This window comes from Poecile atricapillus, chromosome Z, assembly GCF_030490865.1.
Source record: "Poecile atricapillus isolate bPoeAtr1 chromosome Z, bPoeAtr1.hap1, whole genome shotgun sequence".
Taxonomy (NCBI): domain Eukaryota; kingdom Metazoa; phylum Chordata; class Aves; order Passeriformes; family Paridae; genus Poecile; species Poecile atricapillus.
The window spans coordinates 46,969,457-46,981,219 of NC_081289.1; the positions used below are offsets into that span (position 1 = coordinate 46,969,457).

Consider the following 11,763-nt stretch of genomic DNA (forward strand, 5'->3'; position numbering starts at 1 on the left):
ATCAATTTTAGTGTTCTGTATCCTGTGGAGTGGGGATTCAGCGAAGGGACATCTCCTGTCAGGTGACAGGCCTGGGGCGGGTGAGTGATGTGATGTGCAGCCCTGACCTGCGCCCCGCCAGCGCCAGGCACTGCCGCCTGCCCGCCTGCCTCCCGTACCAGTGGCTGGTGCATGAATGGCAAAATGTAAGTAAGCTCTCTAACTTGTATGACTTAATTGAGTTATGTAATATGGCATAGTAAATTTGGGTTTCTGTTATTTTTTCCCTTCCCCCCCCCCCCCACATTTGGATGCATTTCTAGTAGCTGCAGGATAACAAATGACCATGCTGGAAATGTTGAAGGCCAAGCTTGCAAAACTTAAAAAGTGACAAAAAATGCCAAAGACTTTATTTATACTCTCTTTTTATAATCTCTATATGATTTGTTTGTCTATTGTTGTAGACAAAAGCTCTGGTAGAGTTCTGAGCAGGTACTTATTGATAGGACTGTCTCTACATACTTCCCTACATAGTTTTTAATAGAAAGATAGACATAGATGTTTAATAAATCCTTATTATGAAATATATTTTTAAAAAACAGCTTTTTAAGAACAGAAATGCAGAAGAAATGTCATGTGGAAGTAAACACCTTGGAGGTAAAATCTTTGGACAACAGTGTTTATTTTTGTATGGAAGATTTAAAACATCTTAAAAACCTGAAGCATTTTTTCTTGTTAAAGAAAATAAGCAAAATAAATATCATAATTCTCCTACCAAAGAGGAAGCAAGAAAATAAAATGCAACATTCTCTTACCAAACATGCTTTTTTATATTTTAGAAGATCTACAGATACCTTCAGGAGAGAGCTGTCATTTCTCACGGTGTAACTACTATTTTCTACATGCTAAAAATTTAATAACTTTTGTTATTTTTGCAAACATGCAAACATATAAAGATGGGGAAGAGAGAAAAACCAAAATTATGTGTAATACCTGAAATGGTGTACAGAAGAGGCTTTAACATTAAACAAAAAACCATTTTGTGCCTTTGTGTCATATTAATAATCTGCCATGCTAAATTTTCTAGGGCAAGCCCCTTTAAATATGAAGGCTAAAGTCTCAGGGACACAGTGCTACAGAAGTGACAGCTGTTAATATGTAAAACATTGGCTGGTGCTTGGCAAAACCTAGATTATATTAATGCAATTCAAATACGTATATTCCTTTGTTAAGCTATATTGAGGGGAAGCTGACAAATACATGTTTCTTTCAAGTGTTCTGTTCTCATATGTAGCTGTCAAAATCAGGAATAAGTGGAAGTGGTTTGGAATGCACTTTTAGCACAAATATACACTTTCAAGGAATGAGGGTGAAATTTCCTTTGCCAGCAAACATTGGTGTATTCCAGCTGGGTGTTTGGAGCTCTCCATTACAAACACATTGTGTTCAGTACATTCTCCAGCTATTTCATAACTTCTTCCACATGTATATTGCTGTTTTCTTGAAGTTCCTGTGTTCTGTTCCCTTCTCTCACCACATTCATACACAGCTCTGTACATGTTGTGTTAATAGGTCAAATGCTTATCCATCTGCATGTCACTCCTGGTGCAGGATGTCCTCCACCAAATTTGTAATGTTTTGCACAACTATCTTGGCTCTGGGTACTTGTGTGTCTTTTCCTTACTTCACCAGTCACAGCACAGCAGAAATATATCCAGATCTAACATTGCTCCAGTTTGCAGCCAGTAGACTGGGTGAAGCATTTTTTATCCTAGGGAGAAGAATGCCTTAAGGTTAAGTTTCCATCATGAAAATAAATCTTCTGCCTGTCCCCATTACCTTGTGACTGGATTATTCTTTATATGCCTGATACTCTGAGCTGCTCTATGCCATTGAAAGCCAGCTTAGTTCAGGTGCCCATAGCTGGGGATGTGCTGTTGGTATATATTACTTAGTCTGTAGCTCCACTTTTCTGGGTTCTGGTGGAAGCAAGGTTCTTATCCTGTCCTGGCAGAGGTGATGGCTCATCATTCCACTAGCTTGCCATAGGGAGACATCTGAGGACCCTCAGGAAAAGCACAGGCTCAACAACTACTGCTGCTCAAAGCCGGCACTGGCACTGGCTTCATTAATAGGCAGTTTGCTCTCCCTGTCCCTGTCCCTGTCCCTGTCCCTGTCCCTGTCCCTGTCCCTGTCCCTGTCCCTGTCCCTGTCCCTCTCCCTCTCCCTCTCCCTCTCCCTCTCCCTCTCCCTCTCCCTCTCCCTCTCCCTCATTTTGTTTTCAGGACCAACTTATTCCTTTCATAAGTCACTGAAATCCTTTTCTGTCTCTTTCCTTTTCATATGGAAGGGCTTTTACACTCAACCTATCAGCTTGGCTTGAAATTTTCATTTTCTCCTCTGTCTCACCCAACAGTGTCATTGTTATTATATGCTATTGGATTTTTTCAGCTGATTAGAAGTACCTGAACTTTGAAAACAGAGTAAAAGACTAATTCAGTGAAATATTTACTCTGACATTGATAGCAGATGGAAAAAGGTATTGCTGTCTGGGTTTTGCTGGTATGTGGCAATCAGTAAGTAACTTCATTCTGTAAATGTCTAGCTAAACTGTGATTGATTCTCTCACTTTTAGTGCTCAGTATCATCTAGAAGAAAGGAAATACACTGGAAAGTTAAATGTGTGAATGAGAACCAGCTCCAAGTGGATGAAAGCTTCTGCGATCCTACCACAAAGCCTCCATCATCCAAAACCTGCAGCTTATCTCCCTCTAAATATGTTGTGCTCACAGGAGAACTGTCACAGGTACTCTAATTGTATTGTTCACACATCTTTTATATATCTTTACATTTAAGAATGTTATATTGCTGTAAAAGTAGGTTACATGCGCGGAGAAGAAAAAGAAGTATATTTGCATTTGAACATGGCTGTCTTTCTCCACATTGACCTTCCAAGTCAGCTATGATTTTTTGTAGAGGCTGTTAGGAGTCGTCCCTTAACTGCCCCTACCATCACCACCTAGAGGAGAGTTGCCCCTACAGCAGGATTCCTTCACTGGTTTCTAGGAAACTCTCTTGCAAGCTGACCTCGGTGAAGTAGCCAAAAAGCTTTTCCTTGATTTCAGTGAAGTGGTTGATCAGTGCTTTGTTTCCTTTGCACATCTGCACTGCCTGTGTGCGCATGTCTGTGCACATACCACATCTGAGTGGGAATGACTCTGGAACCTCTGAGAAAAGGGCACCATGGGGCTTTGTGGCTCCTTGCACATGGAACTGTTGCAGACCTTTACATCTGTGCACTGATGTTCTAGCCCAAGATGGCACGCCTCCAACGACATGCTTTTGTCAGAGCAAGGATCAGAGATGACTTACCTGTAATGCAATTCTGCAGAAATGTCACAAAAAAATTCACAGAAATAATGTCTGTGTATTTTAGTGCTCAGAAAGCTGTGGGTTTGATTACCAGCAGAGGATCACGTACTGTGTTGGAATCCGTTCTGTTCAAAGTCGGCACGTCCATGGCCTTCGGACTGTAGCATACCGAGAGTGCCCGGTAGAGCCATCCCCATACATTTATAAATGTAATGTCAAAGGATGTTCACAGGCAGCTACGTGGACAGTGGGGAAGTGGACCAAAGTGAGTATAGATGTGCAAGCTCATTTTTTATAGCTTCCTCTAACATGAATAAATGCCAAGAATAACTTGCTGACATAATGATGTTGATTATTTGCTTCTTTCTAAACTAAGTCTTAATGGCTATCTATGTCTAGTGCTCAGCATCTTGTGGAGTGGGGATAAAGCAGAGGACAGTAGAGTGTATGACTGAAAATGGTTTATCTAGTGACTTGTGCCTGCCACGTTTAAAACCAGATGCCAGAAAGATCTGCCGCCAGAAAGAATGTAAGTGATAGCTGTGATTTGATGCAGTTAATGTTTTCCCAGGTTACTTATATTAAAACTATAAATATATTTGGAGTGCAATTATGCAAAATTAAATCCTAAAACTAAGCTCTATTCCTGAAATATTAATATGATTTAATCATTCATTTTGAAGGTGAAATTCTTACCACCTGCAAAGATATGCAGATTAAAAAAGGGATTCGAAAGGATGGTGAATACCCACTTAACATTAAGGGAAGGATGATAAAGGTACTGTTAATATTTATGAGTTTTTATGAGTCCATATTTTTATGAAAAACCACTTTTCTAATAAAGATTTTGCTAAAGGGTTGCATTTTTCTCTCCCAGATTTATTGTTCAGGCATGCACTTAGAGAATCCCAAAGAATATTTGACCTTGGTAAAAGGTGAAGCAGAAAACTTTTCTGAAGTATATGGATACAGGTACAGAAGTGGTTTTGTAACTTTGTGAAGTGCATTTATTCCTTCAAAAATAAAAGAATAAAATAATGCCTACTTTTTGTGAGAAATATGAGTGGGACTTTTTTTTGCTTGATTTTCTGTTTTAAATCCAGGCATATGAGCACACATACAGAAATATAGATTCTTCCAGTCTGAAATTATGTTAGTTGTACTAAATGATTATCATTTTTTTCTGTTGTGACTTCAGTTGAAATGTCTTTGATCCACATTAGTGTTTCAGTTGAGACAAGATTAAAAGCTGTGCTTCTTGTTCAGTAAATGTTGTTTAATATTTTTTATTAAACAATAAATTAATATATATAAATTAATAAATGCACTATTGGCATAGAGCAATACACTTATTTTTCACTATGATATTATGTTAAGGAAAAATATCAAAAGTAAAAATAAATATTTGCTATTCTTTAGGTTGCAGAATCCATATGAATGTCCTTTCAATGGAAGCAGAAGGCAAGACTGTGCCTGTCGAAATGATTACCTTGCAGCTGGCTTCACGGTTTTTAGCAAGATAAGATTTGATGTAGCTTCTATGCAAATTAAAAGTAAGCATTTTGTTAGTTTTAGCCAATTTGAGCATTGTATTGAAATTGTATTCACAATTCACAATTACCAAATTACTGTTTTGACCCACTTACAGATTCAGCTGTGCCATCTTGGGGCAAACAAAATTCTTATTTAATTTATGAATTCAATGTCAATTTCAGAGGGAAAAACAAACAAAAACAAAAACACCCCCCAAAAAAACCCTAAAAAAACAACCAAAACAACCACCACTATTTACCTTGTGCCTTGTTAATTTGTCCCAAGTGGTCAAGTGGCATGAATTTCACAGATTCATATTTTATATGTGAGCCACCTTCATTTTCTAAGGTTTTGTTCCCATTATTTAATTTTATTTTAGTCCATGGCTTATTTTTCTTGTGAAAGTCTTTGTTTCTATGTTCTGCTTAGTCTCTTCTCAGACCTTGACAAATACGAAATAAATGGACAGGGAATCTTGCATTGTTTTAAGCCCCTGCCTGAAGCTGGCAGTTGGCCCACAAGCATCTCACTTGGTGCAGTGTCCAGGTGCACATCCGTCTTCCTCCTAGCCCACTCATATCTCAGAGAGAAATCTGGACTCATAGGTTGGACTAGTGGTGCAATAACCAAAAATTCAAACCATTGTTTCTCAAATAAAAACACACAACCTTCCCTTCCAAACAAACAACAAACAAAAATCCCCACCCAAAGCAAACAATAAAATATGCACGTTCACACTTTTCACTGTTTCCCCCTGAACTTCAAATGCACCAGTTTGTGTTGAATAATTTTCTGTTTTCTAGCCACAGATTTTCTTTTTGCTCAGACTATACTTGGGAGAGCAGTACCATTTGCTACAGCTGGAGATTGCTACAGTGCAGCCAGGTGTCCACAGGTATTTATGATTTCTTCCTCCCTTTAAATGTTTACATAAGAGGGGGAAGAAAATATGTGTGACTTGCTTAGATCTGTAAGGTTCTAAACCAATCTCCTATTCTGTGAGGTCAGTGTACAACATTAATAAGTACTTTTTTTCTTACTCTCATCTCTCATGTTCCACCATCCCCCTGTCATAGTTTCTCCCTCAAATTGTTTCCTACACCCTTTCCCTGTAGGCTCCATGTATGTGGATCCAGCTTTCTGTGTGTTTCATGTATTGCTCCTCCTCCCTCTGGATGTGATGTACCCTTTGTTTCCCCTAACGCTTTCTCATTCTTTGTTCTCCTCTAGTGACTTTTCTATAATCCTGCATAATGTTTCTTATCTTTTCTCTGTTCCTCTCCTGATGTTTCATGTCTTTGAAGACTACCAGAGGAAATCAATATTTTTTAGCAGTTTACTTTAAAATTTCTATATGCACTATTGTGTCTAGATTAGTGTTCTAGTTGTATTGGGTGGTGCTTTTTAGATTAATCTCTATATTGTCCCAGTTTTCTGTTTGTTGTTTCACATCACAGAGTAGGTTTGAAAGACATGGACAGGATCCTTTCTGGACGAAACTAAAGCCAAAAATGAGCTTCAGAAGAGGGATCTTAATACACTCTAATGCTACTGAGAATTCAGTCGATGGGACTAGGGGAGACTTAGTCCCAGATAAATCCCTGATTTGTGCACTGTCTACAGACATTGGGCTCTCTGGGCCAATTTTTATTTTACAGGTCCGCTTATACTGCACTGTCCTTGATGATGCAGACAGCCTGGGCTGAGCTAGCCAACCTTTGGAGCCCATTGGCAAGAACAGGATTCCTTAGAAAACACTTCCGCTTATCTTACTGTATTAGACAATTCAGGATGAGGTCAGCTGTCCTCTGGAAGTGAATTTCTTTCCACTGATTATAAAGGAGTTAAGACTGACTGGCTCACACTTGCTTGGTTGTGAATCCCTGTTGTCCATCTCTCCTGGTTAAGATCAGCTGTGTGGGTGGACCCAGCCAAGGGCAGCTAGAGACAATTTATGTGCAATTTATGTACAAATGAAGTGCTTAGGTTTGGCAGACTTAAGCTCCTGACAAGAAAACTGTTGAAGTTCATTACAGTATTGGATGCCTTCAACCTGCAAATCCTTTGGGTGCAGAACGATACAAATCTGTTTGCCCTGTGTAGCTTCTGTTGGGAGGTCATTCTGCTTACATGGCTTGGCACTGACACATTTCCATCTATAAGTTCTGACTGAAGTTAACAGTCAAAAAGCTGTCATTCCTGTGCTTTTAGTCCTTGAAATCTGGCCTTGCATATGCGGTATGATACCTCAGACAGCTCTTGAGCTGTCATTGTGATCGCAATAACATTTTTCATTTATTTTTGCAAAATGATATCACTGTGAAAGATACTCTGGGACTGTTAATTGTGGAAATCATTCCACACCATTTGTATGAATTTCCTCCTTCATTAACTGGAAGTCTTCCACTTTGTGGATACGTGAAGAACAACCTACCCTATGCATATGAGTTTTTATTAGATCATCCTGAGTTACATGACTGCTATAAGCACAGCAACTTTACATAGATGTGCTCTCAAATATGCCATACTGAGCAATATAACTGAATTTTTACAAAAGAATTTAAGTGAATCATTATAATAAAAGCTATATATATTTATATATGTATGACATTATTAAGCAATAAAACACAGAAGTTACCATTTGCAATAAAAAATTACTAGGTCTGAATACAGAAATCCAGGCTTTTAGTGAATAATGTGGAGGTGTGCAGTTTTCTGATTGTAGTGCTGCCTGAAAAAGTCATTAGGCTCTTTGTGGAGGTAGTACTTTGTAGCATATTGAGCTTCTCTGTGAATGCAATTTAATAATTTTCTGTATCCCAGTTCGTTTGGTAGTGCAATTTGCTACTTTTAATATATTCCCTATTCTCATAGGAACTGGCTGAAGCTGGTTTTCAGAATCTGTATTTGTGTAGGCAAACGTTTTATAATCAATAGCTTCTATATTTGTTGTGAATGGCTTGTGTTGCAAAATATTCCACTTAAAAATATAGTTATTTATTTTAACATCCACTTATGTTCTTGTTCAATTGTGTTGTTATACTGAAAAAGAAATGGAACATGATAAGATGATGATGCTTAGACAGTGTGCAAACATTTGAAAATTAGGTGTGTCTGAGTGATTTGTCTTTACAGACAGCAGTATGTTTTGATCAAGTTATTTCCAAAAAATTCAGGAACTTAAAAAAGAAATAGTGTTTCAAGAAAACCAGCTTCATTCTTGCCTATTGCAAGTCTGTACTTCTTATAAATTAAAATTTCATTTGTAGAAAGGCAAAAATAATTTCAGTTTTCTGATGCTAGTTTTGTCTTCACACTTAGATGCTACAGATCAGCTGATGCACAGCTGGTGCTTATTGCAGAATAACTTGGTTTTGTGTTGTGAATGTCCATAGAAGGGGCAAAATGCAGCATATTCAGCCCATAGTTCATACATACCTTTGAGTACTTAATGTTTAGACATATCCTAAGAGATATATATGCTAATATGCCAATGTAAAATATTTTAGTGTTTTGAACTCAGCTCTGAATTTTCCTTTTTTCTTTTTCTTTTCTTTTTTTTTTTTTGCCCTAGGGACAGTTCAGCATTAACTTGTCTGGTACAGGTCTGAGATTATCCAGTACAGTGAGGTGGATTGCTCAGGGCAACTATGCAACTGCTGACATACACAAATCCCATGTGAGTCAACGCTGTTTTCCTTTACCTGCTCTTATGGCTTGGACAAGAGGTGCAAGTGTTGACTGCAGCGAAAGCTACAGTGATTTTTATGAATCAGAAGTAGCATTCAAAGTCTCTGACTAACCAAAGTCTTCTTCAGCAATGTCTGATCACACCGTCCAGTATCTAATTCAGATCAGCACTCCCTGCCTACCCTTCTCTTAACTGATGTGAAGAGGTTATCGTTGTATTGATTTGGTTTATTAGAAGCTTTGAAGATGCTTTTAAAAAAACCCAAACACAACACCCAACCCTCCACATTTGGTTCAAGATCATCCTATTACAGATGATCATTTTTGGTGCTTACTCCCAGCTTTATTAGCAAAGGAAACCAAAAGACTAGTTAAGCAAGAACAGTAAGTGTACACGGTTTAAGACAACATCAGATGGTAAGCCTGGGAACAAGGTGTAGAGTGGTAGTGATAAAAGGATCTCTGTTCCTGTTTTGCTAATACTGCTGTCTCTTGATATAATGTTTCTAGGTATGATTTGTCAAAAGGTCTGTTGTGTACAAACCTTGAGAAGCCTTTTGCGCAACTGTGATTTCGCTTTCTTGACTGATTCTTCTCTTTGTCTAATTCCCAGGATGGTACTAAAATATTTGGAAGATGTGGAGGATTTTGTGGAAAATGTGTTCCTAACACAGTTATTGGTCTCCAGCTTCAAATACAGTGAGAACTCTGATTAACTAGAACATCAAAGCAGGGGCATTTGCCATTTAGGTTCAAATTGTAGGTGCTCTGTATATGTGTATTTTATATTTTTTATGTCTGTAGTGCTCATTACTGTAATGTTCACTAATAAGAACTCTGACTTTCTTCAGGATTTACTCAAGGTTTTATTATCTGTTTGTGGGCTAGCAAATGCATAAATCACAATCAGAAACCTTCAGGTTCTAAAGGAGAAGCATTTATTCCAAGTACAGTCTATACTAACAGGTAAATTGCACTGGGATTACTTCCATGGGTAACATTCTAAATTTTACCATAATTGTAATTCTTTACCTGTAACTTACCAGTATAATTCTTTATGCAATATTCAGTAAAATTTGTACTCTGCTGATCTTTTTGATAGATTGTGCTAAAACATAGAAAGGAAAGCTTTACTGTTATATAAAGAGGTCATTTCAAGTACTTCCAATTCTGTGCAAACTTGTAGGGATGATCTGTCAATAACTTACAGCAGAAAAGTACATAGCCAAAATGCTTGAGATAGTTTTATAGATCTGTGTGTTTCTCTGTCAGTGAAAGCAATTTTCCCTATCCCTTTCATTATATTCTTCGTGGTGCTCAAATCCTAGCAGTAGTACTGAGAAGTGTGGTTTCGCCTCTGTAGTCTCTGTAGCACATTAAACATCAGGTCTTAGGTTTGCTGTGGTTACAGGAAAAGAAAATAAGGAAACAAAATGCTTCAAAACCTGATTTTAAATCCCCACCTTTCATCCAAGTATACTGTGAAAGCAGTGTATTCTGTTTACCATCGGATTTGTGTATAATTGCACAAATATATATTTGCTTAAACACTTTCTGTATCCACCTTACTCCTTTATCCTGGCCAATGGCACATTAGTAAAGGCTGTAGTGTGTGCCCTTCAAAGTCTGATTCGTCATAATTTTCAATAACCTTAGTGAAAAATCTGGGCAGAGGTAGCATCAATCCCCACAGTGGTTTTGGTGCCCATCTTTGACTCAATTTGATTTTTCAGTGTTTGTAAATACAGTTCTAGCTTCTGTTATTTAAACAACAGTTTAAATAGAGTTTAAAGAGTTTTAGGTTTAAACAATTATCTAGCTCTTTGATTTGTGGGTTTGTATTACCTTACAGTCCAGAAGAAATGTAGAAATATATGCATATACAGATAATGTGTTTTAGGGCCATCTCTCAGGTATTCAGAATAAAATTTTCTATCTGCATAATAATGTATATTATTGTACCTAATTTACCAGATAACTATACCTGCTTTTTCTGACCATACACATTTTGTAAACCAAATATTTATTTTGCATGCCAGTACAATTGGTGGATCAAGTGGCAGCTATATCATATTTTTACCCACAGAGAGTTAGCCATGAATTAGCAATATGTATTAATTAAAAACAATACTGTACCACAGAAGTGTATGCAGCTTCTTTTAAGATAACACATGTAGGTAATTATTTTGTGATCTCTGCATCAGAAATGTATTTTTGCACTATGTGCCTTATAATAGTTGTAAACATTAATAAGACTATAAAACATTATTTTCCTAAAAGTGTTTACATTTGCAATTAAAATCTTGTAATTTATAAAATATTTATAAAATAAATATGCTTGTGTGAATGGTACCAGGGTACTTTTGTTTGGATCCTTTTTGGTATTGTACTCTAAGTACAAAATGTTGCAAAAACATTTCAGGTTCTTTATGCACAGAATAATTACATTCTTCTTTACAGTGGTATACATTGACTTGTACTGGCATAACTGGAGGTTATAGTTACAGGAATAATTTCTATAGAAGCAAATCCTGCTTCAGAGGGAAGAACTCCATGTCTGCTCTTTCCAATTATCCTCCCAGATTTAGCTATATTTTTTGGGGCCTTGCCCTGTAAATTGTTAACTGAAATAATGTAGAAATCTGAAATAATTTTCTTCCCTTTGTGCTAACTCAAGCTTTTATAGAATGGTCCCTTGCCTGCTGCTTTGGCAGAAGGCCAACTGCAGTTCACCTCTGTCCTCAAGAGGACTTTTTTATTTTCAGCTCATTTAAAGGCTACAAAGTGTTCAGCTCTGCTGCCACAAAGTCACTCTGAAAATCCAGTAATTGCAGTAAATGCAGTATTCAATACGTCAATTTTTTTTTTTTTTGGATAATAAAAATTATTTTTGAGTAAAAATGTATTTTATTTTCTGTACTTCTAGTATATCATGTGGTCCAACTTCTGCATAGTACAGCACTATATTATACTGTAGTTTTTTGCACCTTTTCTTTCTTATACCCTTGATTTTGTTTCAGCCCTAGTGTAACCATTATGTTCTGACATTTTGTGACTCTCTTGTGTAAGGTTGGTTTTTTTGTTTGTTTGTTTGTTTTTTGTTTTTTTGTTTTTTTGAGGAAAGAGGGCTTAATCAGTCATCCCAATTTCAACTTTCTAACTTTTTATCCTGAGGGCAATTTAAGAAAA

General features: G+C 37.1%; 1 protein-coding gene across 1 annotated transcript in view; it reads left to right on the forward strand.

The window, feature by feature from the left end:
• Positions 1 to 10,920, forward strand: part of LOC131573649 (A disintegrin and metalloproteinase with thrombospondin motifs 20-like) — an 84,314-nt gene extending 73,394 nt beyond the window's left edge. Inside the window, exons 30-39 of the mRNA XM_058827802.1 lie at positions 12 to 185; positions 2,615 to 2,785; positions 3,416 to 3,616; positions 3,751 to 3,880; positions 4,035 to 4,129; positions 4,229 to 4,323; positions 4,771 to 4,904; positions 5,688 to 5,779; positions 8,459 to 8,563; positions 9,188 to 10,920. Coding sequence (XP_058683785.1) covers positions 12 to 185; positions 2,615 to 2,785; positions 3,416 to 3,616; positions 3,751 to 3,880; positions 4,035 to 4,129; positions 4,229 to 4,323; positions 4,771 to 4,904; positions 5,688 to 5,779; positions 8,459 to 8,563; positions 9,188 to 9,277 — 1,287 coding nt within the window. The 3' untranslated portion in view covers positions 9,278 to 10,920. The remainder of the gene's footprint in view (positions 1 to 11; positions 186 to 2,614; positions 2,786 to 3,415; positions 3,617 to 3,750; positions 3,881 to 4,034; positions 4,130 to 4,228; positions 4,324 to 4,770; positions 4,905 to 5,687; positions 5,780 to 8,458; positions 8,564 to 9,187) is intronic.
• The last annotated feature ends 843 nt before the right edge of the window (positions 10,921 to 11,763 follow it).